The sequence below is a fragment of the Anabrus simplex genome, chromosome 2, assembly GCF_040414725.1.
Source record: "Anabrus simplex isolate iqAnaSimp1 chromosome 2, ASM4041472v1, whole genome shotgun sequence".
Classification (NCBI taxonomy): domain Eukaryota; kingdom Metazoa; phylum Arthropoda; class Insecta; order Orthoptera; family Tettigoniidae; genus Anabrus; species Anabrus simplex.
Window position 1 is genome coordinate 706,338,335 of NC_090266.1, and position 26,368 is coordinate 706,364,702.

The following is a 26,368-nucleotide window of genomic DNA, read 5'->3' on the forward strand; positions in this document are numbered from 1 at the left end:
GACGGGTTTTACTAATCGACTCCGACATCGCCTTCGAATGTCGACGAGAGCGGGGAAAACGTTACTGGAGGTAATCGATCGCATGCAATATCATCGCTGGGGTGATAAATATCTGTAACGGAAAAAATTGTGCGCGCTTAATCGCTCGTAATAACGGATGCGTCAGTGATGGGGCTTTTGCTGTAACCGAAGGACGATACACAGTTTATTATTTATTTTTTACATATTTTACGCCCACATTGGAGCACTTAAATCAATAAATTTCAGTTAATTTCTTCTTTTTCTTCTCCCAGAACTTTCTCATCCTCTCCGACCTGGAAGCCCTTTGTGTGTCCGATATAGTATATTGTTTGCGTTCAACTGTTTTTAGTTTGAGACTTATGCTTTTGTTCTTCAAAATCCTCTTCTCTTTTCTGTCTTTGATTTGTTGTCGAGTTATACCCAATTCTTTAAAATCATCCTGAACTTCTTTGAACCAATTATTATTGATTTTATTTTTCAAAAAATAATCAAATAGTTGTTTCAATATCCTGGTGTCTGGTAATCTTGATATGTGACAGAAAAAGGAAATTCTTTTATGCATTGTAGATATTATTGATTCACATTCATGATAGACAATCCTGTTAAGCAACAATCTCCACTGTCCATAAACTTGGTGTTTTTTATTAAATTGTTTTAAGAATTCTTCTATCAGTTTTCTGTAATTTGTCTGTAGATTTTACACTTAATTTTAATAAAGTTTCACTAGCGTACGTTGCCTCTGGTTTAACTATAGAATTATAGTGTTTCAGCTTAGCGTTTATCGAAAGAGATTTCTTTTTAATAGGTTGGCCAGATAAGTCTTTGTGCTTGTTTAAATTTAGTTGTTCTGTGTTCTATTGCTTCTTTTTCATTTGTGTTCCATGTTATTATTTCCCCAAGATATTTGAATTTCTGAACAATTTTAATCTCTTTATTACTGTTCAGTTGAATAACTGGTAAATCGACTTTAAAAGTTGGCAACATGTCTGTTTTTTCAAATGAAATTTGTAATCCCATTTTTTCTGCTATAATTTCTAGTTGTTCAATTTGAAATTTAGCCTCTTCTATTGTATTTGCAAGTAATGCTAAATCGTCCGCAAAAGCAAGGCAGTTGAGTTTAATATTTCTACCGATCTTGATAGTTGGTTGGCATTTCTTGTTCCATTCACGCATAACCTTCTCCAATGTACAATTAAATAACAATGGTGAAAGTCCGTCTCCTTGTCGAAGTCCAGTTCTTATAGTGAATGATTCTGATAATTCACCTCTAAATTTGACTTTTGTCTTCGTATTTTTAAAAGTCATACTAATGAGGTTAACAAGTTTTTGGTGTAAGCCAAATTCTTTAAGGCTTTTTAATAATGATTCACGATGAATACTGTTGTATGCTTATACACAGTTTAATATAGGAATTTTGAAGGGACAGAAAACAATTGTCGCTATAGCATAGTTCTCATTATATGCCGTACTCGCTATAGCGGACTTCTACTGTATTTGTTTTCAAATTGTCGTTTGTCCATACTTTAGTTTCAAAATGACCTTTGTCCAAATTAATTTCTCACATTATAGCAGAACTGATGAGTCTGTGCAGATAATATTGAGAAAAAATATAACTGATGATACAAAGAACATCAAGAAAGTATTTCCAAGGGGTCTGGTAGAGATTTTAGGTCTGAAAACGTTTTTTGGTATTTACTACAAATTTAGGAAAGTGGACAAGAGTCATTTTGAAAAGCTACTCAATTCTGCCAGGATGATTTAGATACCCCAAGAACTTCAAAGCCTTGTATTTCTTTATAGGTAATTCTCTGATGGTAGCCCACTTCAGTAAATGTAGTTTACATCATAAACAGCAGTTAGCAGCATCTAACTCAATTTTCACAAATTTGATTGTTAGCCCATTTTTGCATGCATCCATTCATTTAGTCTACATTTCACTGGAATGACTCAAACAATCCATATCAACGTAAGGAAGAATCATCAGATAGCTCGAGGAAAGCCAAAGTTCAGTTGACAGTGTAGTAAAGCCAGCAGATGCCACAGAGAAGCATTCTCAAGGTCCAAGAGAAGTTCGATAGGGTAGAAATATCAGCCAATCGTTCAGCAGTGAAAGTAAAGAAATATGTTGCTACAAGAATGTTGTTATTAATCCACAATTCTAGACAACACAGTTGGGGTACAGTAGACACCTTGCTATATACACAAGAGTAGCCATAGGGAGAAACATTTCCAGATTTACTGTATACCAACATCTGCATCAGGTGGAACTGTATGCCTGGTACTTGTGAAATGCATCGTCTTGAACACTACTGTATTGCAAGCTGTCCACTTCATGGCCGTACCGATGAGTTTAACCAACAAATTAATCTAAAAAGCCACCTAATCGATACTTTATTTCTTTTGCCTTTGGCAAACTTAAAAATACATTAACAAACACAGTACATGTTTTGACCACTTAGTGGTCATCTTCAGCATGTTCATCTTCAGCTGGTCGAAACATGAACTGTGTTTGTTAATGTATTTTTAAGTTTGCCAAAGGCAAAAGAAATATAAAGTATCGATTAGGTGGCTTTTTAGATTAATTTGTTGATTGAACACTACTTACGAAACCGCTTGATCAGTGTGCTGCACAAACCATTGAGCAAAGAGCAAGGAACACTGGGGCAGGGCTGTGTACTGTTTACAGATGAGTCTATCATCTAGGTTCAGTCTTCTCAAAGATTTCTATTCTGTTTATGAATGGCAACTACAGGGGAGTTGGTACTGACCACCTAACATTGTTGAAGGCAACCATTAAGGGAAAGTAGTTGTGTCTCCAACTGGGACAGCATCACATTGGACTCGCATACTCTGTTTTCACGTCATAGACAAGGTGTATATAGACCTCAACCTCAAATAATATGTCAGGCCTTTTAAGGGAACAATGGCAGATGGTTCCCGTATATGATATGCATTTGTGTATGACTGCCTGGAAACTAAGATTATCACCTGTTTGGACAGGACAGTCTGTTTCCATAATATTAATTCTAAAGACTATTGGTGGAACATACTTGGATGTTTTATTGCAGGCATCAGGTAACTCCATGTATCATCAAGGTGCTTAGCGTGGCTTTGGTGCACAAGCAAAATTCCATATCCCAAGCATCATTGGACAAACTTCTTTCAATGTGCAAGACCATTTTCAGGTCACTGTCTGGGCGACCACATGCTGTAAAGATTACACCAACCTTTCTGGTGGTATAGTATTGGTTGCATTGGATGGCACATGGTTATGTTATCACCAAATGGTATGGATTGTGCAAGTGAATTAAACTGGCATGTTATTTACCAAGTTGGTGGAAATATATTCACCTAGATTAACCTTAACTTTTACACACAAGTAGTCAACATAAAAATATCCGCTTACCTTCTTCACTCCTGTAGACATAGCAATAGAGGGAAACTGCTGTTCAGACACCCACTGCTGATCTTGGTAACACGTAGAAGTGAGGGGACTAAATTCCTCAGTCAGTTTAATGTCATATATCATATAAGTATGATGAAGATGGGAAAATATATGTTTCACTTCGCCTATGTAAGAACTGCTTTCCACATTATCTCTTTTAACTCCATGGCATGTCTCCAGATTTTCTAGTAGAACTGTCTTCACTTTTGGCTGAGTAGGTAGATTTATAGAGAAGCTTGGAAACTCCCACATGCTTGCTAAAAGGCCTGGAAATAATTGGAAAGAAACGATTAAATATTAATTAACTTAATGAAATAAAAGTCTGTATTTCAAATTCTTAGAATTAGATTCATGCAGCAATGACACAAAATGTTTTATCACATGTCATTCTGAGCAATATATACAGTAGAGTGTAAATCATTCTCCAGAAATGCACATGGAAATGTACAAATACACAGAAAAGTAGTAAACTATTGCTGTCTATAAAAGAGTGCCACAAGGATAAAAATGCAATATGAGTTGTATAGCTGTAAGCTGGCATTCACGAAATGGTGGATTTGAACCCCACTACCGATAACCCTGAAGATGGTTTTCCATTGGTTTTTCTTTTGCAACTCAGGCAATGTGTGTCAGGGGTGTATCTTAATTAAGGACCACTTTATAATCTCCTATCTCTTCCTCGTTATCTCCCCTTACCCGAATATCATTAACTCCTAACACATCTAGATGCATCTTCTTTGCTGAATCAACCAGTTCAACTTTCTTTCTTTCCTTCTTTCTTTCTTCCTTCCATAAGCCCCATTAGTATTGATAGCTCCCCATTGAATTCCATTTTGTTCGCCAAGTTGATTCCAAGGAGTCCCTCGTCTGTCAAATGGGAGTGGGACTCCGTTACTCCCATAGGTCCGAGGCTTGCTTAAAACGTTCTGAGCGTGCTAGATGAATCAGGATGCTACCCTTACTTCCACATAGTCAAAGTGAGGATCTCTCTTCTAATGGGTTATGGACCACTGGTGGATTGTACAGTCCTAGCCGCCTGAACACAAGGAGGGCCATGACTCAGAATATGTCCGAGATGTCCACTCCCATTCCAAAGCAACCGATATTCCAACTCTCAGGACCAATTACTAGGCCACTCAGCCATTGACAAAAGTACTAATTATTGCACCTATCTATAAGCACAGGAGCGGGAAGGATTGCAACAACTATCGAGGTATCTCAGTGACCAGTATACAAGGCAAAGTGTTCACTGGCATCTTGGAAAGAAGGGTGCGATCAGTGGTTGAGAAGAAGTTGGATGAAAACCAGTGTGATTTCAGACCACAGAGGGGCTGTCAAGATCTGATTTTCAGTATGCGCCAGGTAATTGAAAAATGCTACGAGATGAAGAGACAGTTATGTTTAGTTGTAGGGTCATGTGAGGCAAATGGAGGAGAATAGGTTACCTAGGAGAATAATGTACTCTGTTATGGAGGGTAACAGAAGTAGAGGGAGACAGAGACGAAGATGGTTAGATTCAGTTTATAACGATTTAAAGGTAAGAGGTACAGAACAGAACGAGACAGAGCTATCTGCAAATAGAGGATTGTGGCGGCGGTTAGTGAATTCACAAAGGCTTGCAGACTGAACACTGAAAGGCATTATAGTCTATAATGAAGATGTATGTTATTATTATTATTATTATTATTATTATTATTATTATTATTATTATTATTATTATTATTATTATTGTTCCGGGGTATCTGTGGAACAGCAGAGGTGAAAGAAGGTGCTGGGATGAATAGGTCTCAACTTACGAAATTAAAGTTAATTTAAAATTTAACAAAGGTTATATTTTCTTTTCAAGATCAAGAAATAACAAGTATGACAGGTACTCAGTAGCATATCAACAAGTTAAGAATGTACAATTGCAATTTGTTAATGGATTTGGGCTTCGAGCCCCCCAGACACGCAATCCTTGAGCAATGAGCCCAACTTTACATATGAACAACGTTCAACAAAGGGGCAGAAATCCCCAACCATGCCAAGGAGCACTAGCTCCCAATTACCCAGTAAAGCCTGCTCGAGGCACACAGAAACCAAATTTAAGAAAGAGCAACCCGCTCTCAAAGTTCAAGCCAATTCAAAGGCCACACCAAACTCCACCTTCAAGTTGCCCTCCAGGCACACAAGAACAGGGGTAAAAATACCCAACCTACTGAGGCCTACACAGTAAAGAAACAGGACAATAACATGGCCCCAAAATACCAACTTGAGTGGAGGCGTAACTTGCACTCCTAATACACCTTTTAAAACCTATTTGGCACTAGGCCGCTTATGCAAGGGCTAATCCCATACTACGGAGGTGACACGATAGGAAAACTTTATTACATTACAAAAGAAGGGAAACTGTTATGAAAACGTAGTCACCTCAAAACACTATGAGTGGGAGCTCGAGAGGGTTAGGTACTCTCTATCCCAATTTGTAGTTAAAGAGATAGAATTTTATACCAAGTGTCTTACATTTTAAAGGAAAGTTACATGATAAAAGTTTCGAACCTGCCCCGAGGGTTAAACTGCTGAGCTAGCGAGTAAAGAAGTTATTAAAAGGCAATTACCTTATGGATGAACTGCTGCCCGAAGAAAGAGGCGCTTCCCGCCCCCTGCTACATAATCACACTAGGAAAGATGTTACTGAAGTGGCCCGGAGACCAGAAAATCAGCAGTTTAAATACCCTCGTGGAACATTCGAGACCTTTCAAGAATGAGAACCCACACCCCCTCAACTTTATTGGCTAGGATCAAGCAACATATTCATATCGGAGAAGACGTACGTTATTGGTCAAAAATTAATTAGAGAAATTTGGGATTGGCTAAATTAAAAACAGGCAGAAAGAGAAGGGTTATACTGCCAACCCAAAAAATGACTGAAAGAAATTTAACAAAGAACGAACTTATGAACACAAAATTTCTCAAAAAACAGTTCCTTCACTTCGCACTAGGGTGCACAATTGCAGTTCTTCAGTAGTGCCATCTAGAAGAGAATGTTCACACTTCTCACTACAGAGAAAACAAATATAAATCGAAAAAGACAGTTCAGAACTCTTCAAAATTTACAATAGCGGCATCTTCTGAGAAACTTTAGAATTAACATGGTTGTTAAAGTTCAGGCTTCCTCCAGTAGAGGAGTTTCAACTGGCGCAATGTTTGAATTAGCGGCGCGGAGGGGTACCGCCCGGTACAATTATTATTATTATTATTATTATTATTATTATTTAAATACAGCATATGTTTAAATATATAAAATACCAGACTCTGAGCCGCTTTTATCGACACCTGTTAAATATATACTAACAAGTAGTTAGTTAATACTCAGTTTAAAATGTTATAACTTGTTAGGTTTCTTGCGTTTCTTCAAATGTTTCCTGTAAAATGTTAACTAATCGACTGTTAACTCTCCCAACATTGTGAACTAGTGTGAATCAAGGAGGCAGCGGTATGAACATGCTGTACAGCACGCTTCTATGCGCTTTTGTTTCAGTAAAGCTGTTAAATATGGCGCGTGAAGTAGAACGGAGTCGTAGTTCTAATTTTTCCTCCTTCGAAAAAGAATTGTTAATTGAATTGGTTCGTAAATATAAAGAAGTAATAGAGTGCAACACAGCTGTCGCCACAATAATGGTTAAGGCTGTCAGGCATTTGATCCGTAATCCCAGGTTAAGAACAGCAAGTAATCTTTTCCAGACCCCAATAATCCTTTCCACGCAGTTCCGTGTCCTGATAAGCGCTAGACTGTAGCGGTTTTGAGGTCTTCCTTCAAGATGTAAGTATGGGATTAAAAAATACTTTCTTAGCAGGTACTTACTATCACCTACCAAAATCCCTTTGTTAATTGTCCCCACTTCAAACTGTGCTCTGATATGGGAGTTATTAATTATTGTACTATCATGTACAGAACCAGGCCACCTACCAACTATATCCCTAATTTGGAGGTTAGGATCACTAATCACCTGAACATAACAGAGAAGTATCCCTTCCAAGTATGATAAATTTCAGCCCTACTGCCTCCAGGTGATTGGATTCTTACATGTATGCAATCTATTGCACCTAGAACACCAGGAAAACGGCTTATTTCATAGAAGTCTTGGATAATTTGCTGACCTTCTACTGAAGGGAATGTTACATACCTCTTGTTCATAGACGCTATTGCTGCAGAAACTCAACAACAACTCTACTAACAGTGGCTTTACCGGGCGAGTTGGCCGTGCGCGTAGAGGCGCGCGGCTGTGAGCTTGCATCCGGGAGATAGTAGGTTCGAATCCCACTATCGGCAGCCCTGAAAATGGTTTTCCGTGGTTTCCCATTTTCACACCAGGCAAATGCTGGGGCTGTACCTTAATTAAGGCCACGGCCGCTTCCTTCCAACTCCTAGGCCTTTCCTATCCCACCGTCGCCATAAGACCTATCTGTGTCGGTGCGACGTAAAGCCCCTAGCAAAAAAAAAAAAAAAAAAAAAAAACAGTGGCTTTAGAAATTCCAGCATTGTCTCCGACCATTACATGAAAAGAACCAGTAGCAAAAAATCTTAATGTTATCAGTACCTGCAACATTGGAGAAAAAGGTTTCTCTTCATAGGATATTCCAACTTCACTCGAATTTCGTCAACAACCTTAACAACGACTATATTGTATCTTTGAAGCAATTCTGCATCCTTCAGATTTTCAGTCATTATGTCGCAAAACTCTTCTTCGATCAGGATTATTGTATAAAACATGTAAATAGAGCAATTCTGCATCTAAAGGGCGATTCACAGCAGCCATCTTGGAACATGTTGCTCAATTCTAATGTTAGCCATTTAACACGGGAAATGGCTGATGTTAACTTTAACACGAAGTTTAAAATATATTAATGTTAACAGCTTTTGATGAAACGCAAATTTTGTTAAATTGCATGTTAAAATGATTTAACGGCTTGTTAAGTACGAACAGGTGTTGATGAAACTGGGCCTAGGTCTTTTACCTAATTATCCTGTGACTGCAGTTATTGAATAAAAGCACTTGGAAGAGAGACAAGTTTCACATTTCGATACGCCATGTCGTCACCAACATAAATCGTACCTGCTGCACAGTTATGCTTGTATCTACCCGCTAAATCTACTATCGTTGAGTCATCTGTCCTGGACTTTCATGCTCATCCTGTGTGCGTTTTGGTGGCATATGAGAATGCCATAACTAGCCTCGATATCACCACTTCACATTTGTAACTCGGTATGCCTCCTGCACCACTCCTATCACTTGATGGTAAATTTGAATCCACACACGACACTAAAATATGTTGTCCTTATAACCTAAGTAGTGCTAGAACAAAGATGTTCCACTAAAACCATCATTTAGACTTATCTAGGACAACAGCAGATGAATACTAGTGTCAGTTATATAAACAGGACAAAATAAGTATCTATCACTATTTTCTTACATGTCATACCGTGTTATCATATTTCCCAATGCACCACAAAATTTAGGTCTCAAATTTGTTATTTGAAATTAGATACAAGGAAATTTAAATCAAATAGCTCCTTTACAGGTCTTGATAAATACACGAACCATGTTTTTAAGTAAGTACTGTTTTTAAATATGGCTGCTGCAGCACTTCAGTGGTTATTCGGCGCAAGCGCACTCAGTCCCTACACCTGTAGGCTAGCCACAAACATCATTAGGAAGCATTCGTCCATATTTACGTTTGTGTGTATTGAAAATGCCTCTCTAACAAGTAATGGTCCCACCGAGTATGAAGTATGCACTGTGATTCATTTTCCAAATGCTCAAGACATGAAAGCCGTTGAAATTCATCAGCAGATTAGTGAAATGTATGGAGAACACATGATGAGCAAAGAAATGGTAAGAAAATGGGTTAGAGCATTTAACTCTCTGCGTCCCTAACACTCCACAGCGCTCGAGTATTATCACCCGCCTGCCGTGCTGAATGGTCCAAAGCGCTCGTCACACTTGTGTTCATTAGAAGTGTGTTAAGAGAAATACTGAAGGGTCTTGTGAAACCACACTGTATTCCCTTGACTCAGCAAGCTGTCAGGACCTTATTGATAGCATTTCCTTTGTGCCTTTCCCAAGCAAACCTACTTTATAAACATCGCCTTTCAGTTAGAGATTATTCTTGTTCAAGTTCACACCATGTCGTCTAATCGCGGAGTTGTGTCAAAAGGTATGAAAGAATGCGAAATTGAATGTATCTTAAAGGCTAGTGGAGATAGTGAGATTTCTAGTTGTGGTTCAGAATTATATTCTGATGAATGTAGTAGTGAAAAAGATTCCGAGAATCACGAGCATGAACAAATATTGTGTGAAGAGCAACAGGGCTACAAAGAAATGTTACTAGTGATATCTGGAGTCACAATTTTCAATTTGATGAACTGAAAATATGGGAAAATCACGATTTACAGTACCTTCCGGGAGTTCAGAAAAAGATTTTTTTGAATTATTTGTGGGATCGGAATTTTATGAGCTAGTAGCAGAGAAGACGAATATTCATGCCGAATGTTTACAAAGAAAAACTGACACTATTGATACTACAAGGCAGAACACTAACACTGATGAAATCAGGGCATATGTAGGATTTCTAATTTGTATGGGATTGGTTGTTTTACCTTCATTCTTTATGATATGAGTAACCGACCAGCTCTCACAGCTCATGGAAAGAGACAGCTGAACTTCTTGGGCAACTTGGTGCAACAGCTGAACCTTTTGCGCAACTTGGTGCAACAGCTGATCGGGAACTTCACGTTCCGCAAATGTACAGGCAGGAAAAGAAGTTTACCCATCGGCTGTCCAACCCCTAAATTTTTTTTTTGCTACTTGCTTTACGTCGCACCGACACAGATAGGTCTTATGGCGACGATGGGACAGGGAAGGGCTAGGAGTGGGAAGGAAGCGGCCGTGGCCTTAATTAAGGAACAGCCCCAGCATTTGCCTGGTGTGAAAATGGAAACCACGGAAAACCATTTTCAGGGCTGCCGACAGTGGGATTTGAACCTACTATCTCCCGAATACTGGATACTGGCCGCACTTAAGCGACTGCGGCTATCGAGCTCGGTGTAAATTATTTCATTCTCTTGTGAAGATACCTGATTGTGCCAAAGTGTGTGCTTTGTATTTACAAATGAAAAATAGGGCAGCTTCTGGGAGAGGCAAACAAACAACATTCAAATGTAAGCAGTGCGATCTACCACTGTGCAGGACGGGGTGTTTTTTTAAATACCATCAGGAGCGAAATGTGGATATTCGAAATTAGGGTGAGTACACATTTATATGCACTAATCATTTTTTAATTTATTTTTTTATTTTTTGCTAGCTGCTTTACGTTGCATCGGCACAGATAGGTCTTATGGCGACGATGGGATAGGAAAGGGCTAGGAGTGGGAAGGAAGCAGCCGTGGCCTTAATTAAGGTACAGCCCCAGCATTTGCCTGGTGTGAAAATGGGAAAAAAATGGAAAACCATCTTCAGGGCTGCCGACAGTGGGGTTCGAAAACACTATCTCGCGGATGCAAGCTCACAGCTGCGCGCCCCTAACTGCACGGCCATCTCGCCCGGTCACTAATCATTTAGGAGCGAAATGCAAAAGAAATTACCTTTATATCTTTATTCATTGACTTCTAGTTATTTTCTTTTGAAGGGTAGTATTTATGCTGCTGTGCCTATTGGGATTTAAAAGACTCTGTCAGAATACACGGTATTTACAGCCGGGCATCCACCTTTAAATGGGGAATGGCAAAGGGTTAAAGAAGGCCGTACTAATGTCTATGATGAGAAGCGAAGTGGGTGACCGTCTGTCATTAATGAAGACTTGGTACACAGAGTTGATGCAACGGTTTGAGAAAACAGATGCTTTACGATTTCACGATTAAGTTATGAGTTGCCTGAAATGTTAGGGAGTGTTCTTTATGAAATTGTGACAGGACGCTTAAATTATCAGAAGATGAGCTCACGATGGAAACTGAAGATACTGATGCAGGTGCCTATGGAGTGCTTTGACTTCCCTTGAGCGGTATAGCAATGGAGGTGATGTGTTCCTAAGCTGAAATGTCACCGGCGATGAAACATGGGTAGCTTATGTTAAGCTGGAATCAAAACAGCAATCCATGAATTGGAGACACTCAACGTCAACCAAGAAAGTGACATGCAAGCAAACAGTTTCATCTCGCAAACTCATGAGCACTGTGTTTTGGGGTAGGCAGGGTGTGTTGCTTGTGTACTTTTTGCTCGGGAGTGACAAAATAAATGCCGAGACTTATTGTGAAACCTTACGTAAACTCTGTTATGCAATCCAAAACAAACTGCATGGTATGCTCACAAGGGAGATTCTTTTGCCTCATGACAATACGCGACCTTAAATGTCTAATTGTACCCCAGACCTCATTGCTTCATTTGATCGGGAACAATTAGATCATCCTCCGTATATCCCTGACATAGCGCCAAGTGACTACCACTTGTTTCTGCACTTATCCCTGACTTAGCGCCAAGTGACTACCACTTGTTTCTGCACTTATCCCTGACATAGCGCCAAGTGACTACCACTTGTTTCTGCACTTGGAAAAGCATTTAAGAGGTCAGCGCCACGACGATGATCTAAAAACCACATGTGCTGCAGTGGCTGGCACATCAGGCGGCAGATATCTATGAGGATGGAATTCATAAGCTGGTTTCACGATATGGTAAGTACCTTAATATGTGTGGATCATATGTTGAGAAGTAGTTTAAGGTACAGGCTCACATGGAAAAGAAATATATATATGTTTAAAGAATTGCATTACTATTTTTATATATCAAAATAGTTGTTACTTAAAAAATATGCCTCATACATAGAAGAGAAAAATATCTTTGCTAGAGTTCTTTCAGCCAGTTACCACAATGACTTATGTTTAATGACCATTCACATTTCTATTTCATAAACAGTATGACTATCAAATTTGAGTTTAGCTACACTGAAATTTGTTTATGAAATTATCTTACTGACAGAAATGTATGCCAAACAAAATGAAGTAAGCAACAAAATGATAATGACAAATACCTTCCTTTGGTCTCTTCACCATAAAATACTCTTCTTCATCCAAGTTGTTCATTTTCCTATGCAAGACACCAACAACATAGTTTTCTTCTTTGGGTGGAGCCTTTTTTGATTTCCTGGGAAAGTTCTTTACACCTAGACTACAGAACAAAAATAAAACAATAAGGCCTCTTCTCTCACGTGAATTGCTTCAATAAAAACAAAATAAAACACCTAGTAGAACTTTTGACAATTCAAACATATAAAATAATAGCAAGAAATGTTTCACTGTCTTCTTTTTCCACGCAGTTACAGGTTAAGTGTCAGAACAAGTACTATTAAGAGTCCCTCCAATTTCAAAATTTAGTGGAAGAATATTCTCCTCAAGGCACATAATAATATCATAATGTCCAAGAGTGGACCAGTAACTTCTTTTACCCCTTTTACACTATAAACATGCTTAAAGGGTATTTTACAGTGGTGAATATAACTGTAAATATGCAAAGAGCACCTCTCAAATCATTTAGGAACAGTGTTTTTGGATTAAGGAGAAAAACACAACAGTTAGTAGGTGTGATTCTATGGTGACCATCATCTTTGTACTGAGAAATTCAATGGAGAAAAACACAACAGTTAGCAGGTGTGATTCTGTGTACCGTAAAATTGAATGACAATGTTCCCAAAATGTTCACATACATACGAATAGGAAAGAGTATGGTTGGAACACACGTACAAGGGGAAAATATCACAAAAGGTCAAAAACTGATTTAAATAAATAAATAAATAAATAAATAAATAAATAAATAAATAAATAAATAAATAAATAAATAAATAAATAAATAAATAAATAAACCAACCAACCAACCAACCTTAGGTCCCATTCTCCAGGAGGTAGGCAAAGTCTACAATCAGGTACTGTAAAAGAGAGTAAGAAAAATTATGCAAAGATTAAAGGTCAAAATATCAGTTACCTCATGAAGAATCATATTAATTTGTTATTTTTCTTTAAATAAACATTCTCAGATTAAGGTATTATTCAGATCAAATTCTCTGCAAGATTTAACAAAATGCTCTAATTTCAGGTACAAATTAAAAACAGAAGAAATGGCACATTCTTGAGGACATTAATTTTCAATCATTCAATTATATTTTAGCATGGGACTGATTGGTACTTTGGATAAGATTTTTCATGGCCCAGGATAAGTTTGTGCCATATGAAAAGCATAATAAAATAAATATTCTGTAGAAAATTATTCTCCTGACTGACAGCAAATGAGCTTAATAATGGCATGTGGCCTTTGGAGAGACCGTGGTACAAGTCTTTCAAGTTGACGGCCATGGTTGACCTACATGTCTACGAGGATGGGGCCCTAATGCTGAACACAGCACAAACACCCAGTCTCCAAGCTAGAGAAAATAAATAATGAAGGTCAAATCTCTAACCCAGCTGGAAATTGAACTTGGAACCCTTTGGACCAATGGCCAGCATAACTAACCAGTTAGACAAGGAGCTGGACAACAAAATGAGCTAAAGGAATATGAAAGGCACTGACTCTTCAGCAGGAGACTCAAATATTGCAAGCAGCACTCAGAAACAGAATACAAAGATAATGAGGAATAGATAAGAGTATTTTTTCGGAGACAGGCAATCCAAATAATGCGTATAACCTAAAGATCCTTATAATTTAGTGTTATGAACTCCAAATAACTTGAAATTTCTCTTTATGATCAATAAGGCTCTCCCCTACCTGTGTGCCATCATTGTAAATTGATCCATGGACCTAGCAAAGGCAAAACTACTATGCACAATTCTGCGCCAAATACCAAGGACCATTCTGCAAACATGTGATGTATTGTGCCTTGAAATAACGCAGGTACCTGTAATATGATCGAATTAATAGATTATGCCACGTGCTCTGTAATGTAAGAAACTTAAATGAACACTGTAAATCTTCATTGTGATACAGATATTAACTTTTGAGGTGGAACGGTCATACTTAAGTACTAGGAGAACCTCTAGCAAGCATCATGTATGTTGACTTCGTGGCTGAATCGGTCAAGGGCTGGAGCAGAAGATGTGTGAGTAATGGCAGCATAGTGGTTTGAATCCAGCATTAGGCAAATTTTTTGAACGACATAGATGCTCTGTTTAAGCAGGGATACAATAATAATCAATACATTTTTGCTATTGGTTTTAAGGGGTGCACTCTGATTTCAATCAATCACTACTGATCTGCAGTTAGTGCAGTCGCCCAGGTGGCAGATTCCCTATTTGCTGTTTTCCTAGCCTTTGCAAAGAAATTGGAAATTTATTGAACATCTCACTTGGTAAGTTATTCCAATCCCTAACTTCCCTTCATATAAACGAATATTTGCCCCCATTTATCCTCTTGAATTCCAACTTTATATTCATATTGTGATCTTTCCTACTTTTAAAGACACCACTCAAACTCATTCGTCTACTGATGTCATTCCACGCCATCTCTCCACTGACAGCTCGGAACATACCCCTTATGATACCAATATAAATGGTCCATTACTCATTCGGGACAAATATTTCAGGTTCCCTATGGAAATCAACATCTATATCACATACCACTTAATCGAGCAGCTCGTCTCCTTTCTCCCAAGTCTTCCCAGCCCAAACTTTGCAACATATTTGTAACGCTACTCTTTTGTCAGAAATCACCCAGAACAAATCCAGCTTCTTTTCTTTGGATTTTTTCCGGTTCTTGAATCAAGTAATCCTGGTGAGGGTCCCATACACTGGAACCATACTTTAGTTGGGGTCCTACCAGAGACTTATATGCCCTCTCCTTTACATCCTTACTACAACCCCTAAATACCCTCATAACCATGTGCAGAGATCTTTACCCTTTATTTAGAATCATATTATGTGATTACCCCAATGAATATCTTTCCTTATATTAACACCTAGGTACTTACAATGATTCCCCAAAAGGAACTTTTACCCCCATCAACACAGTAATTAAAACTGAGAGGACTTTTTCTATTTGTGAAACTCACAACCTGACTTTTAACACCATTTATCATCATACTATTGCCTACTGTACATCTCAGCCTGTGTGTGCTGTGACAGAGTAGGAGACCAGCATATGAAATCGAAAGATGACTGCTGAGCGTACGACTGCCGAACGAGTTACTGACAGACAGTGCACGACATGCATAACTGAATCTGTGTAGTGTGGAACTGTGTACTGGAGAGACTGTGTAAATGCGTAGTACTGGAGAGTGTAAACTGAGAAACCAGTGTGACTCTGTTAGTGTGAATAGAGTGTGTAAACTGTGGAACTAGTGTGACTGTGTTAGTGTATAATTAAAAGCAGTTAAATAAAATTTAGTCATAGAGTAAAATGCTACCAGTTGTATCCTCAATCAATCAATCAATTTGGCATCTTTCCCCTACAAAAAGGTGGGGAAAGGACTGGGAAGGTAAACGGCCTTGGTCTTTTACTAAGGTATCGTCCCGGCATTCGCCTGGTGGTGAAAATGGGAAACCGAGGAAAACCATTTTCTCGACAGCCAGCATAGGATTCGAATCCACAACCTACCGAATCCAACACACAATTAATAATCCAAACCTATCAGGTTACATCACGGCACTTATTCTTTCCCCACGATGTATTCCTATGAAGAGTATGTTGAACTGTTGCTAAATGGTGGAATTTAAAATGTATGCCACGTGCTCCATAATGGTAAAAAGTTAAATGAACACTGTAAAGTGTTGATAAACTTAACCATAATAGGTATTTGATTTGATTTGATCCTGTACTGACTTGTCTAAAGCTATTAAATTTATTTATAAAGTCAAATAATAAAAACAATATAATACTATAATTTGTTTAGCCTAAAATTTTAAAGAAACATGTATAAATACATAATTCTCAATTGTAAAAAGTGTATTGACAAGATGGACCAAGCCCAGCCTAGCACATGGGGGCGAAACGCTGGCAACCAGGAATGAGTTAGCTGGAAAATTTATAATGTCCAATAACGGATCATTTATACTGGTATTATAAGTTTACTTATTCGGAAGAAATATTTCAGATTCCCTAATGGAATCAACATCTATATCGATTTGAATGCCTTGTGTCATAAACATTTTAAAATATACTGGAGTCTTATCTGCATTACCAATTTACAAGGTTATATACAAATTTTTCTGACACAAACAGATAACAAATCTATGGAAATTTACAGTTTTTTCTTCATAATTAGCTGGGCGACATTGCACAATATTTGTTTTCTTATGAAAACTGAAGTTCCTTCATTCATAAACACATGACATACCCATAGCTAGCCTTACACCCCAAAATTTAGCTTGCAACAGACACATTTCACTTGTAGCTGCACATCCAAACTGTCTCTTTTAAGATACATATTCACACATCCTGGTTTTGATTTCTGGAAACCTCACTTTCTGTCAGTGAAATAAATGCCTGGCAGTTACTGTTTTTCTGTTCAAGGTGAGCTTTATTTATCCTCCAATCATGTACTGTACCGCAACTCTGGTCCTCATCGTACTTTCTTCCCACAGCATGATTACCAATTTGCTCCGCCTTTTCAATAATGTGGGGTTTTTCTTTACCCGTGCATGACCTATAATTAGAACATACACCAGTCATCCTAAACACATGCTACTACTTAAAATGATACCGTACAAATGACGCACTATGTACGCAGCACACAACAGAGTTGCAACAGAGTGGGCAGAAAAATACCAACTTCCCGATTTCTGTATGCCAGGAGCACTGTTCCATTCTTGACCCAAAGAATACCCGCACACTGACTTTTCGTAGCCAGACGTTGAAAAAAATATGCAGACATTATTCGCACATATATAGTAAATTTAATGTAGGGCAAAGTAACTTCGTGACACTAAGCTTTCTCTGCTAGGGATTCAGAAACTTGTTTCATTTGTTTCATGTGAAAGAGGGATGTCCTACGAAGCATTTCTTACATATATATTACAAATATCAACATGATATTTGTAGGAATTAACTTACAAATATTGGTAGTAGAAGTAGGTAACTCCGTGATAGGTTTCAAGTTACTTCGTGATAGCATACTGCTCACCATTAATACATTTTAATCATGGAAACTAGTTTTTAATGTAATGGAAGTGTTTAATTAATACAAATACGTTTCAGTAACCTTTTACTAGCCATACTGAAACTTTCTATCATACAAAATAATAATAAAGAAAAAAGTCAAATATATTCTACAATAAATATGCACAAACAAAATCCTGCTCTTGTTTTCAGTCTGGTTGGCTGTTCTTAGTCACTATCTGATTCCTGACACCCATCACACATAAAATAGACATTATCTAACACTTTCTGGGACTTCAAATGGTACCAGGCATTACAGAACTGGCACTCGATCCACTCGGCTCAGTTCTTCTTTTTGGCGTCATTCGCATAGGAACCACACGCACCACCACAACAATCATCATTTTTCTGTGGTCTGGTTTTAGGCCTAGACTAATATATTGTTTTTATGGATTTGCTCACTCCTGATGTCACTGGCTTGTTGTGGTTTAGTCAACGCTCTGTTTGGCATGCTGGGAGTTTCAAAATGTCTTCTAGAGTAGCCGTCAACTTTTCAGATGATTCCTGCCTCTGCCCCTGCGTAACAAAGGAAGGAGCAAGAGCATAATCGAAAACAGCATCTTTGTGTAGGGGAATATTCCAGTCTTTGCGAAGCTGTTGCAGATAGTGGTAGCTTGAAAGGCGTCTTGGTAAGCTGTAGCCAGAAGTCTGTTGAAATCAGAGCGAACTGGTTTCCCTCCAGGATGACCAACCAAAAATCTAGCCAACTCTTCCGTTCAGCAACCCTATACCCAACACACGTCTGACTTGGTTAACTCTAACAAGGGAACATCGGCAATGGTTAAGTCGCCAATCGTGATGAAACTTGGAAAATACATTGAGGTACACATAAAAACAATGTCGGCATCAATTTTGGGTGCCAACATTCATTAAGGTGTTAACTACGGGGCCTAAAAGTTGCGACATTTCAAATTCCGCGCGATCAGCGATGAATACCTGCTGGCCAATGCTAAGCCGGCACACTGCATGTCTGGAGACACGCCTCTGCACCTCCTCCCCTCTCCACTCCAACTGGTTCGCCACCGCACGTTTCCTTCTCCCCATGCCAGCCAGCTGCTTAGCTGTGGAACAGGACCGGTTCTATACTTTGCTTCTTTTTGTACTATAATTATTGAAATCCTTTAAATAACGTTCTGTTTCACACATAATGATAATAAATAACCTAAACTAATATACCCATATTTTATTCAAATGTTATATTTTCATTCCTGCTAATTCCGGTGAGTTGTCACATTCGTGGGTACAACTCTGAGTTAAGTACCACCGGTTGTGGTCAAACGTGGGATGGGGTACAGCGTCCTACCCACGTTTAAATTATTATTTACTTCTAAAACGCCTTAAAGCTGTCGGTAGTGTCCTTTAGAGTGGACATACATGTGGAATTAATTAAAATAAATCACCCACCACTAAATAAATCTCCCACCTTTAAACAACGTTAAATGCCTTTTTATGTAAAGAAATTACGAGCCCGGGTAGAGGATCTCAATGAATGTAATGAGATTTAGTACCTCGGGATATCAAAACCTGGTTATAGGTCCAGATCTTTTTATGTCCCCTTCCCCCCACCCAATTTGTGTACGCTATCAGTTGTGTCATAACGAAACGACAACGCGGACGACAACAACAACAATTATAAACTCCGAGTTTGAAACTACTGGAATTTTCCATATTGCGTACTCTGGTATAAGGAATAGGCCTATAGGTAGAATGTTTTATGTTTGCACTTGTACTGAACGATTGATTTATGTTTTGCAGTGACAGGCACAAGACATTTCAATTGCAGCAATGGTTGTCAAATATAAATAAATTCAATACATAAGCAACTTTGACATGAGTATGACATGGAATGTAGTAAATGTTGACGTAATAACAAAAGCCTTGAAAAATAAAAAAGATATGCATTTATTATGCAGTAGATATACAGTAATCACAGGCAGACCTGTAGTCTTACTGTACCGGTACTTTTGCGTTATAGCTGACGAAGGTCTACGTACTCAACAAGTACCGATATTAAAGTATCACACTACAGTCTTCTGGGTATAATGGCAGTTACATACGCAAAAAGTTAAATGGCTATTGTAAGAACTGGTACAACAACAAACAATTACAAGGCAACACAATCAATGACTCCGTATACATTACATCGGGCAAACTCCCCGTCAATAACTGATTGTAAACAAACACAATCTTTGGTCTATTCGAAACATTAAAAAATAGTGAAAAGAAAACCGAAACAAAACACAATTAACAACAGGCACCATAATTTTTTTTGCTAATTGCTTAACGTCGCACCGACACAGATAGGTCTTATGGCGAGGATGGGATAGGAAAGGGCTAGGAGTTGGAAGGAAGTGGCCGTGGCCTTAATTAAGGTACAACACCAGCATTTGCCTGGTGTGAAAACGGGAAACCATGGAAAACCATCTTCATGGCTGCCAACAGTGGGATTCGAACCCACTATCTCCAGGATGCAAGCTCACAGCCGCGCTCCTCTACCGCATGGCCAACTCGCTCGGTGCAAACATTTTCATAAACATTTCAGAAAACGTACATTGACTAATACAATGTGGAAATTACAAAGGAGAGATATGAGGAAGGCTGACAGAGTACGCAAAGTGCAGCACCGGTTCTCTTCGACAGCTAAGAAGACGGGGAGAAGGGAAACGTCTGGTGGCGAACCAGAAGGAGGGGCGGAGGTGTGTAGGGGAGGAGCTGCAGAGGCGTGTCTCCAGGCACGCAGTGTGCCAGCTTAGCATTGGCCAGCTTAGCATTGGCCAGCAGGTATTCAATTAGAAATATGAAAGGATTTCCACCTATCAATACTTATTTATTGCACTTATTATGCTACAGGAGCGGTTTCGACCCCTTACATAGGGTCATCTTCAGCTGAACCATACATTCACATCTATGTCATGAAGCTATGATTAAGATTACATTGTCTAGGGAATGCCATATGACAATAAACATTTGGTCACATCCAAATGGGGCATGTCGAAACGGGATCTGGCGTGTATGTCACTATGTGCGACAATGCACTTGTATGTCTAAAATGGTATGTATTAGGTCTTAAAATTAGTTTATAAAACACATCTCTACTTAAAACTATTATATATATAAGATGAATACAATATATATAGGAACACTTCATGCACATGAACGTTCGTGTCTTGCGTGTTGTTCAATTCATCGATTGACTTTTGTGTTCAAGTCTTATTTACATAGTTGTACACTTGGTTGCTATTCCTGGACTTTAAATGATATGATTTGCTTGTAAAATTGTCTCGTTGTATGAATAAAAGATTTTATCTTCATGTATATACAAAGAATAAAACACTTTCCAATTTTAAGAAAGGTGCCAGACGTATGGACAGAATTAGGCTAAAATATATTCAGCTCTGCTGTGTGCTGAATCTTGTTGCTTTATGTTAAAATCGAATATGTTGTCCTGTGGCGTCCATAAAATTTGGGTGACATTGGGTTCAAAGTAGTGGCTCCTTTCCCATTTGTAGCTGTGCAGTGATGTTATATTGTCTGTGGAAGATAAGATTGAGCTATGAGTGATATTTTATGTTGGAGGTGTGGCTGAGTTGTGTTTGATATGCGAGCTTGTTGTGTTCTACTTCGTGTTCTTCTTGGGCTCATACTAGCTGCACCGGGCGAGTTGGCCGTGCGCGTAGAGGCGCGCGGCTGTGAGCTTGCATCCGGGAGATAGTAGGTTCGAATCCCACTATCGGCAGCCCTGAAAATGGTTTTCCGTGGTTTCCCATTTTCACACCAGGCAAATGCTGGGGCTGTACCTTAATTAAGGCCACGGCCGCTTCCTTCCAATTCCTAGGCATTTCCTATCCCATCGTCGCCATAAGACCTATCTGTGTCGGCGCGACGTACAGCCCGTGGAAAAAAAAAAAAAAATACATACTAGCTGCTGTGAGGGGAAGGGAAGGAGGGGTAGGGAGAGTTGCTGTTGTGGGGGTGGGGATGGAGCTAGGTGTGTTGTTTGATGTTTCTCTGTCGCATGTCGTGTTCTGTTTATTGATTATCTTAAGGTAAGAGTTTTTTAGGGCGGGGATAACTGTATTGAAGATGATGTTAGTTTTTTCTGCAATTTCATTTATGTTGTAACTTGGATTGGTATACTGATCTAGAGTGATGTAAAATTCTTCTGTTATGTTGAGCAAAGGACCTTTGGGGTTTATGTTCAGGATTTGCATGTCGTTCTCGATGTTTGTGAAACTGTGTTTATAGTCTTCGACATGTTGGCCTATTGAGGAAAAATGATTGTGTTTTACCGCACTTATGTGTTCATTATATCGGGTTAGGAAGTTTCTATCGGTACGTCCGACATAGCTTGTCTCACAGTTATTGCATTTGATACGGTATACCCCTGAGTGGTTGTATTTGTTGTTGCTGTTGATTGTCCTGACGTTGTGTATGATGTTGGTACCGTTGTGTGTAGTTTTAAATGCTATTCTTAAGTTGTTTTTTCTTAACGTTAGTTATGGGGTATGTGTGTATATTATTGAAGGTGAATAGTGTGTAATCTTTTTTGGATTTGTCTTCTTTTTTTAATTTGGTTTTGGGTTGGGATTTTATTTTGTGAATGATTTTGTAGACCATTTCTTTCTTGTATCCATTGTTTTTAGCTATGTCATAAATCAGTTGTAATTCTTTGTTTAAATCTTCTTTTGTTAACGGTATATTGAATGCTCTGTGTATCATGCTGTAGTAAGCTGCTCTCTTGTGTGTGTTAGGGTGGACGGAATCTATTTTGATTGTATTTGAGGTATGCGTGGGTTTTCTGAATATTTTGTAAGAAAGGTGGTCTTCATGTCTGGTTTATCTTTATGTCCAAGTAGTTCAGATTGCGATCGTTTTCAGTTTCCGTGGTAAATTTTATATGAGGGTCTATTGTGTTGAGTTATCTAATATATTGGTTTCATTTGTGGATCTATTGTCAATGATGACAAAAATGTCATCAACAAATCTACACCAAAAATATATGTCTATTTTACTAACTGATGTGTGCTCTAAATGGTCTATGTAAATTTCAGCGAGTATACCAGAGGCGGAAGATCCCATAGGTAAGCCTTGTTGCTGATAAATAGTATCATGAAATTTAAAGTAGTAGTTACTAATGGCAAAATCAAGTAATTTAATGAACTCTTCTATTTCTAAAGTGCTTAGAGTGCTGCGACTTTTTAGACTGGATTCAATGATTTCTATTGTTCGTTTTGTGGGAATGTTGGGGTACATGTTTATTATGTCAAATGATGCGAGAATGTGGTATTGTTCAATCTTTAATCCTTTCGTTCTATTACAAAAATCTATTGAATTACGTACTGTTTTATTAGCTGAGAATACGTAGTGCTTTTTGAGGAATCATTGAATAAATTGCGAGAGTTTATAGGTTCGGCTTGTTCTGTAGTTAATAATAGGTCTCATTGGTATGTGTTCTTTATGTATTTTGGGATAAGCTTTAGCAGTTGGTATTTCAGGATTCATTACTATAAGTTTAGAGGATTTACTTCAGTTAAAAGAAAGTGTGTATTTTTTGATAAGGCTTTGAAGTTTCTTTGTATGTTATTAGTTGGATCTTTACGTTTGATGAGGAAAGTGTTATCTTGAAAACATTCTTTAGTTTTCGATATGTATTGCCCTTTGTCGATGACAACTGTGGTGTTGCCTTTGTCGGCTTTTGTTATAAGTAGATTATTTTGTTTTGTTTTATCTTTGAGTTTGTTTATGTGCGTTTGATTGGCTGAGTTATTGTTTTGGAAGTTAGTGTGCATTTTGTCGATATATTGTGGGAGCCTTCTTTAATATCATATCTGCATTTCGTAGCTCATGTGGGATTTTCTGTATGGCATTTTCTGTAATGTTCTGGAAGGTTGATGTGTTACCCCAGTTGTGCTTGGGTCCAAGTGTACAACTATGTAAATAAGACTTGAACACAGAAGTCAATCGATGAATTGAACAACACGCAAGACACGAACGTTCATGAGCATGAAGTGCTCCTATATATATTGTATTCATCTTGTATATATATATATATAAGTTAAAGTAGAGATGTGTTTTATAAACTAATTTTAAGAACTAAAACATACCATTTCAGACATACAATTGCATTGTCGCACATAGTGACATACACGCCAGATCCCATTTCGACATGCCCCATTTGGATGTGACCAAATGTTTATTGTCATATGGAATTCCCTAGACAATGTAATCTTAATCATAGCTTCATGACATAGATGTGAATGTATGGTTCAGCTGAAGATGACCCTATGTAAGGGGTCGAAACCGCTCCTGTAGCATAACAAGTGCAATAAATAAGTACTGATAGGTGGAAATCCTCTCCTATTTCTAATTGTGTAATTCGTCAATACGGAAGTGAAGATTACAGATTACGATGCCAGCAGGTATTCATCGCTGATCGCGTGGAATTTAAAATGTTGCAAATTTTAGGCCCCTTAGTTAACACCCTAATGAATGCTGGCACCCAAAATTGATGCCGACATCTTTTTTACATGTACCTCAATGTGTTTTCCAAATTTCATCGCGATCGGCGACTTAACCATTGCCGACGTTCCCTTGTAAGCCCGAAGCCTAACGACTGCATCGTTGTTATGTAGTTCACTATCTGCACTTCAACTTCAGGTGGCATAACAAATGGCTTTCCAATTTTTGAAAGAGTTGTGCTTCCTGGATCGTCTATTTTTTTTTTCAACAATCCTGAAGTGTACTCCACGGGACACCAAAATGTTTACTGGCCTTGTATACTGTCCATCCTTCTTCCTTCACTAACCGCAATGCTTCTTTATGTGTTTCAGATGTGTAAGAGCGCCCCATTTTATCCTGCTTTGGCGCCATCTCAGCGTCCAACCTAAGAAAAACGAACCCATTGCTAAGCTCACACACCTTCAAAGCGTGATACTATGTGCAAGCAAATTTTATATGTGAATGATCTGTATCTTACCTGTGACTGGTGTTAAAATGAAACTTATACATTAGAATAACTGTCTGCAAGAAAGTAATATGTTCGCTACTGATTTCACTGCCTGTGCACGACCAGCTCACATTATAACACAATAGGAATCAATTCTTAAAATATCTTTGAGCTGTCCAAAGATAGATTGCGAGGATTTTCTAGATTCCTGGATTCTTCTGCCACCTACCGGCAAAATTTTGTAACCTTTGGAACTGAAGCAGCGTCGTGATACAGGAAATAAGACTTATCACGGAGTTATTTCTTGTTTGTCGGAATTACATTAATAATTTACGCAGATGGATTTTTTTCCTATATCTTTAGTGAAGAAATTGTGCTGTTACTAGATAATTTTAGAAAAACAGTATCAGCTTGGATACTGAGCTAGGTAACACATCAATAGTTCCTACAGAGATCTCTCCTGTCCACCTAAAATGAATATAGTACAATAGTAAATTTCTAGCAGTGAGAGATAAATGTAAGTCTACTCACCTATTTCAATATCTGGCAAAAGTGAGTATTCTTTATTGGCAAGATTCTTCATTGCTTGTTCATTAACGGTAAGTTTATAAGAGAGGCAAATGCCATTCAATGGGCAAGAAGAACAAGTTGGGGTTTTTACAGTACAGACAGTGGCACCGAAATCCATCATGGCCTCGTTAAAGGGTCCAGGTTGCTCTGGGTCAACAACAGTTTCTGCAATATCCCAGATATCCTTCACAACTACCTACAGAAACATAGCACACATTAATAAAGTAAGAACATGCAGTAAGAGAAGATTCATTTAATCACTATGTAAACATATAACCACGAGATACTAGAAAACTCCTACAATCCTCATACTGTTTTTTGATCTCTAAGAAAACATACGTTTTCATTTCACTTTCTTACATCCTCCTGTGTGTCAGTAACTTTCAAAACATTCTGTGGATTTTCCTTAACCTTTTACTATCTTTTACAATATGCCCCCTACCGGGCGAGTTGGCCGTGCGCGTAGAGGAGCGCGGCTGTGAGCTTGTATCCGGGAGATAGTAGGTTCGAATCCCACTATCGGCAGCCCTGAAAATGGTTTTCCGTGGTTTCCCATTTTCACACCAGGCAAATGCTGGGGCTGTACCTTAATTAAGGCCATGGCCGCTTCCTTCCAACTCCTAGGCCTTTCCTATCCCATCGTCGCCATAAGACCTATCTGTGTCGGTGCGACGTAAAGCCCATAGCAAAAAAAAAACAAAAAAAAACAATATGCCCCATGTATAAACAAGTGTAAGCAATGGAAATGAACAAACTAGTTACAAATCAATCCATATGTGGAAAACCAGGAACATGAATAAGAATATAGTCTAAACTGGTTACAATGTACCTTCCGAGCGTGTGTCCCTGGTTATTACACCATTATTCCAAAGTCCCAGTCCATGTCCTATTAACTGCAAGCTAAAGAAACCTGGATAGCAAATTCATGTCACCCTTTAGTACGTTCGTATCTCTCGCCATAAGGAAATTAAAGTAGCATTCCCAGCCATGTTGCGTGCACAACGCACCAGCGACAACTGGCCTGTGTAAGGATTTGGTAGAGAATTTAATTTTGCAGCCCCAGACTGCATAGCGTGGTAGTGTGTCAGCCGACAACTACTGGGAGCATCAATTCCAAACCAGCCTTTGCTGTAGTTGTTTGGATCATACAACAGTAGCTCAGCTGACGTGAACAACATATGTAAATTAGGCCTACTGTACTTACGTATACAGCTG

At 38.5% G+C, this 26,368-nt stretch overlaps 1 protein-coding gene across 3 annotated transcripts in view; it reads right to left on the minus strand.

Annotated features, from left to right (window-relative positions):
* The window catches only part of LOC136863052 (adenine DNA glycosylase), a 140,409-nt gene that overhangs the window by 50,836 nt on the left and 63,205 nt on the right, over positions 1-26,368 (minus strand). For all 3 annotated transcript variants that reach the window (XM_067139377.2, XM_067139378.2, XM_067139376.2), the window contains 4 exons: positions 25,115-25,349; positions 13,375-13,420; positions 12,530-12,666; positions 3,428-3,732 (listed from right to left, as the gene is read on the minus strand). In XM_067139377.2, coding sequence (XP_066995478.2) covers positions 3,428-3,732; positions 12,530-12,666; positions 13,375-13,420; positions 25,115-25,349 — 723 coding nt within the window. The remainder of the gene's footprint in view (positions 1-3,427; positions 3,733-12,529; positions 12,667-13,374; positions 13,421-25,114; positions 25,350-26,368) is intronic.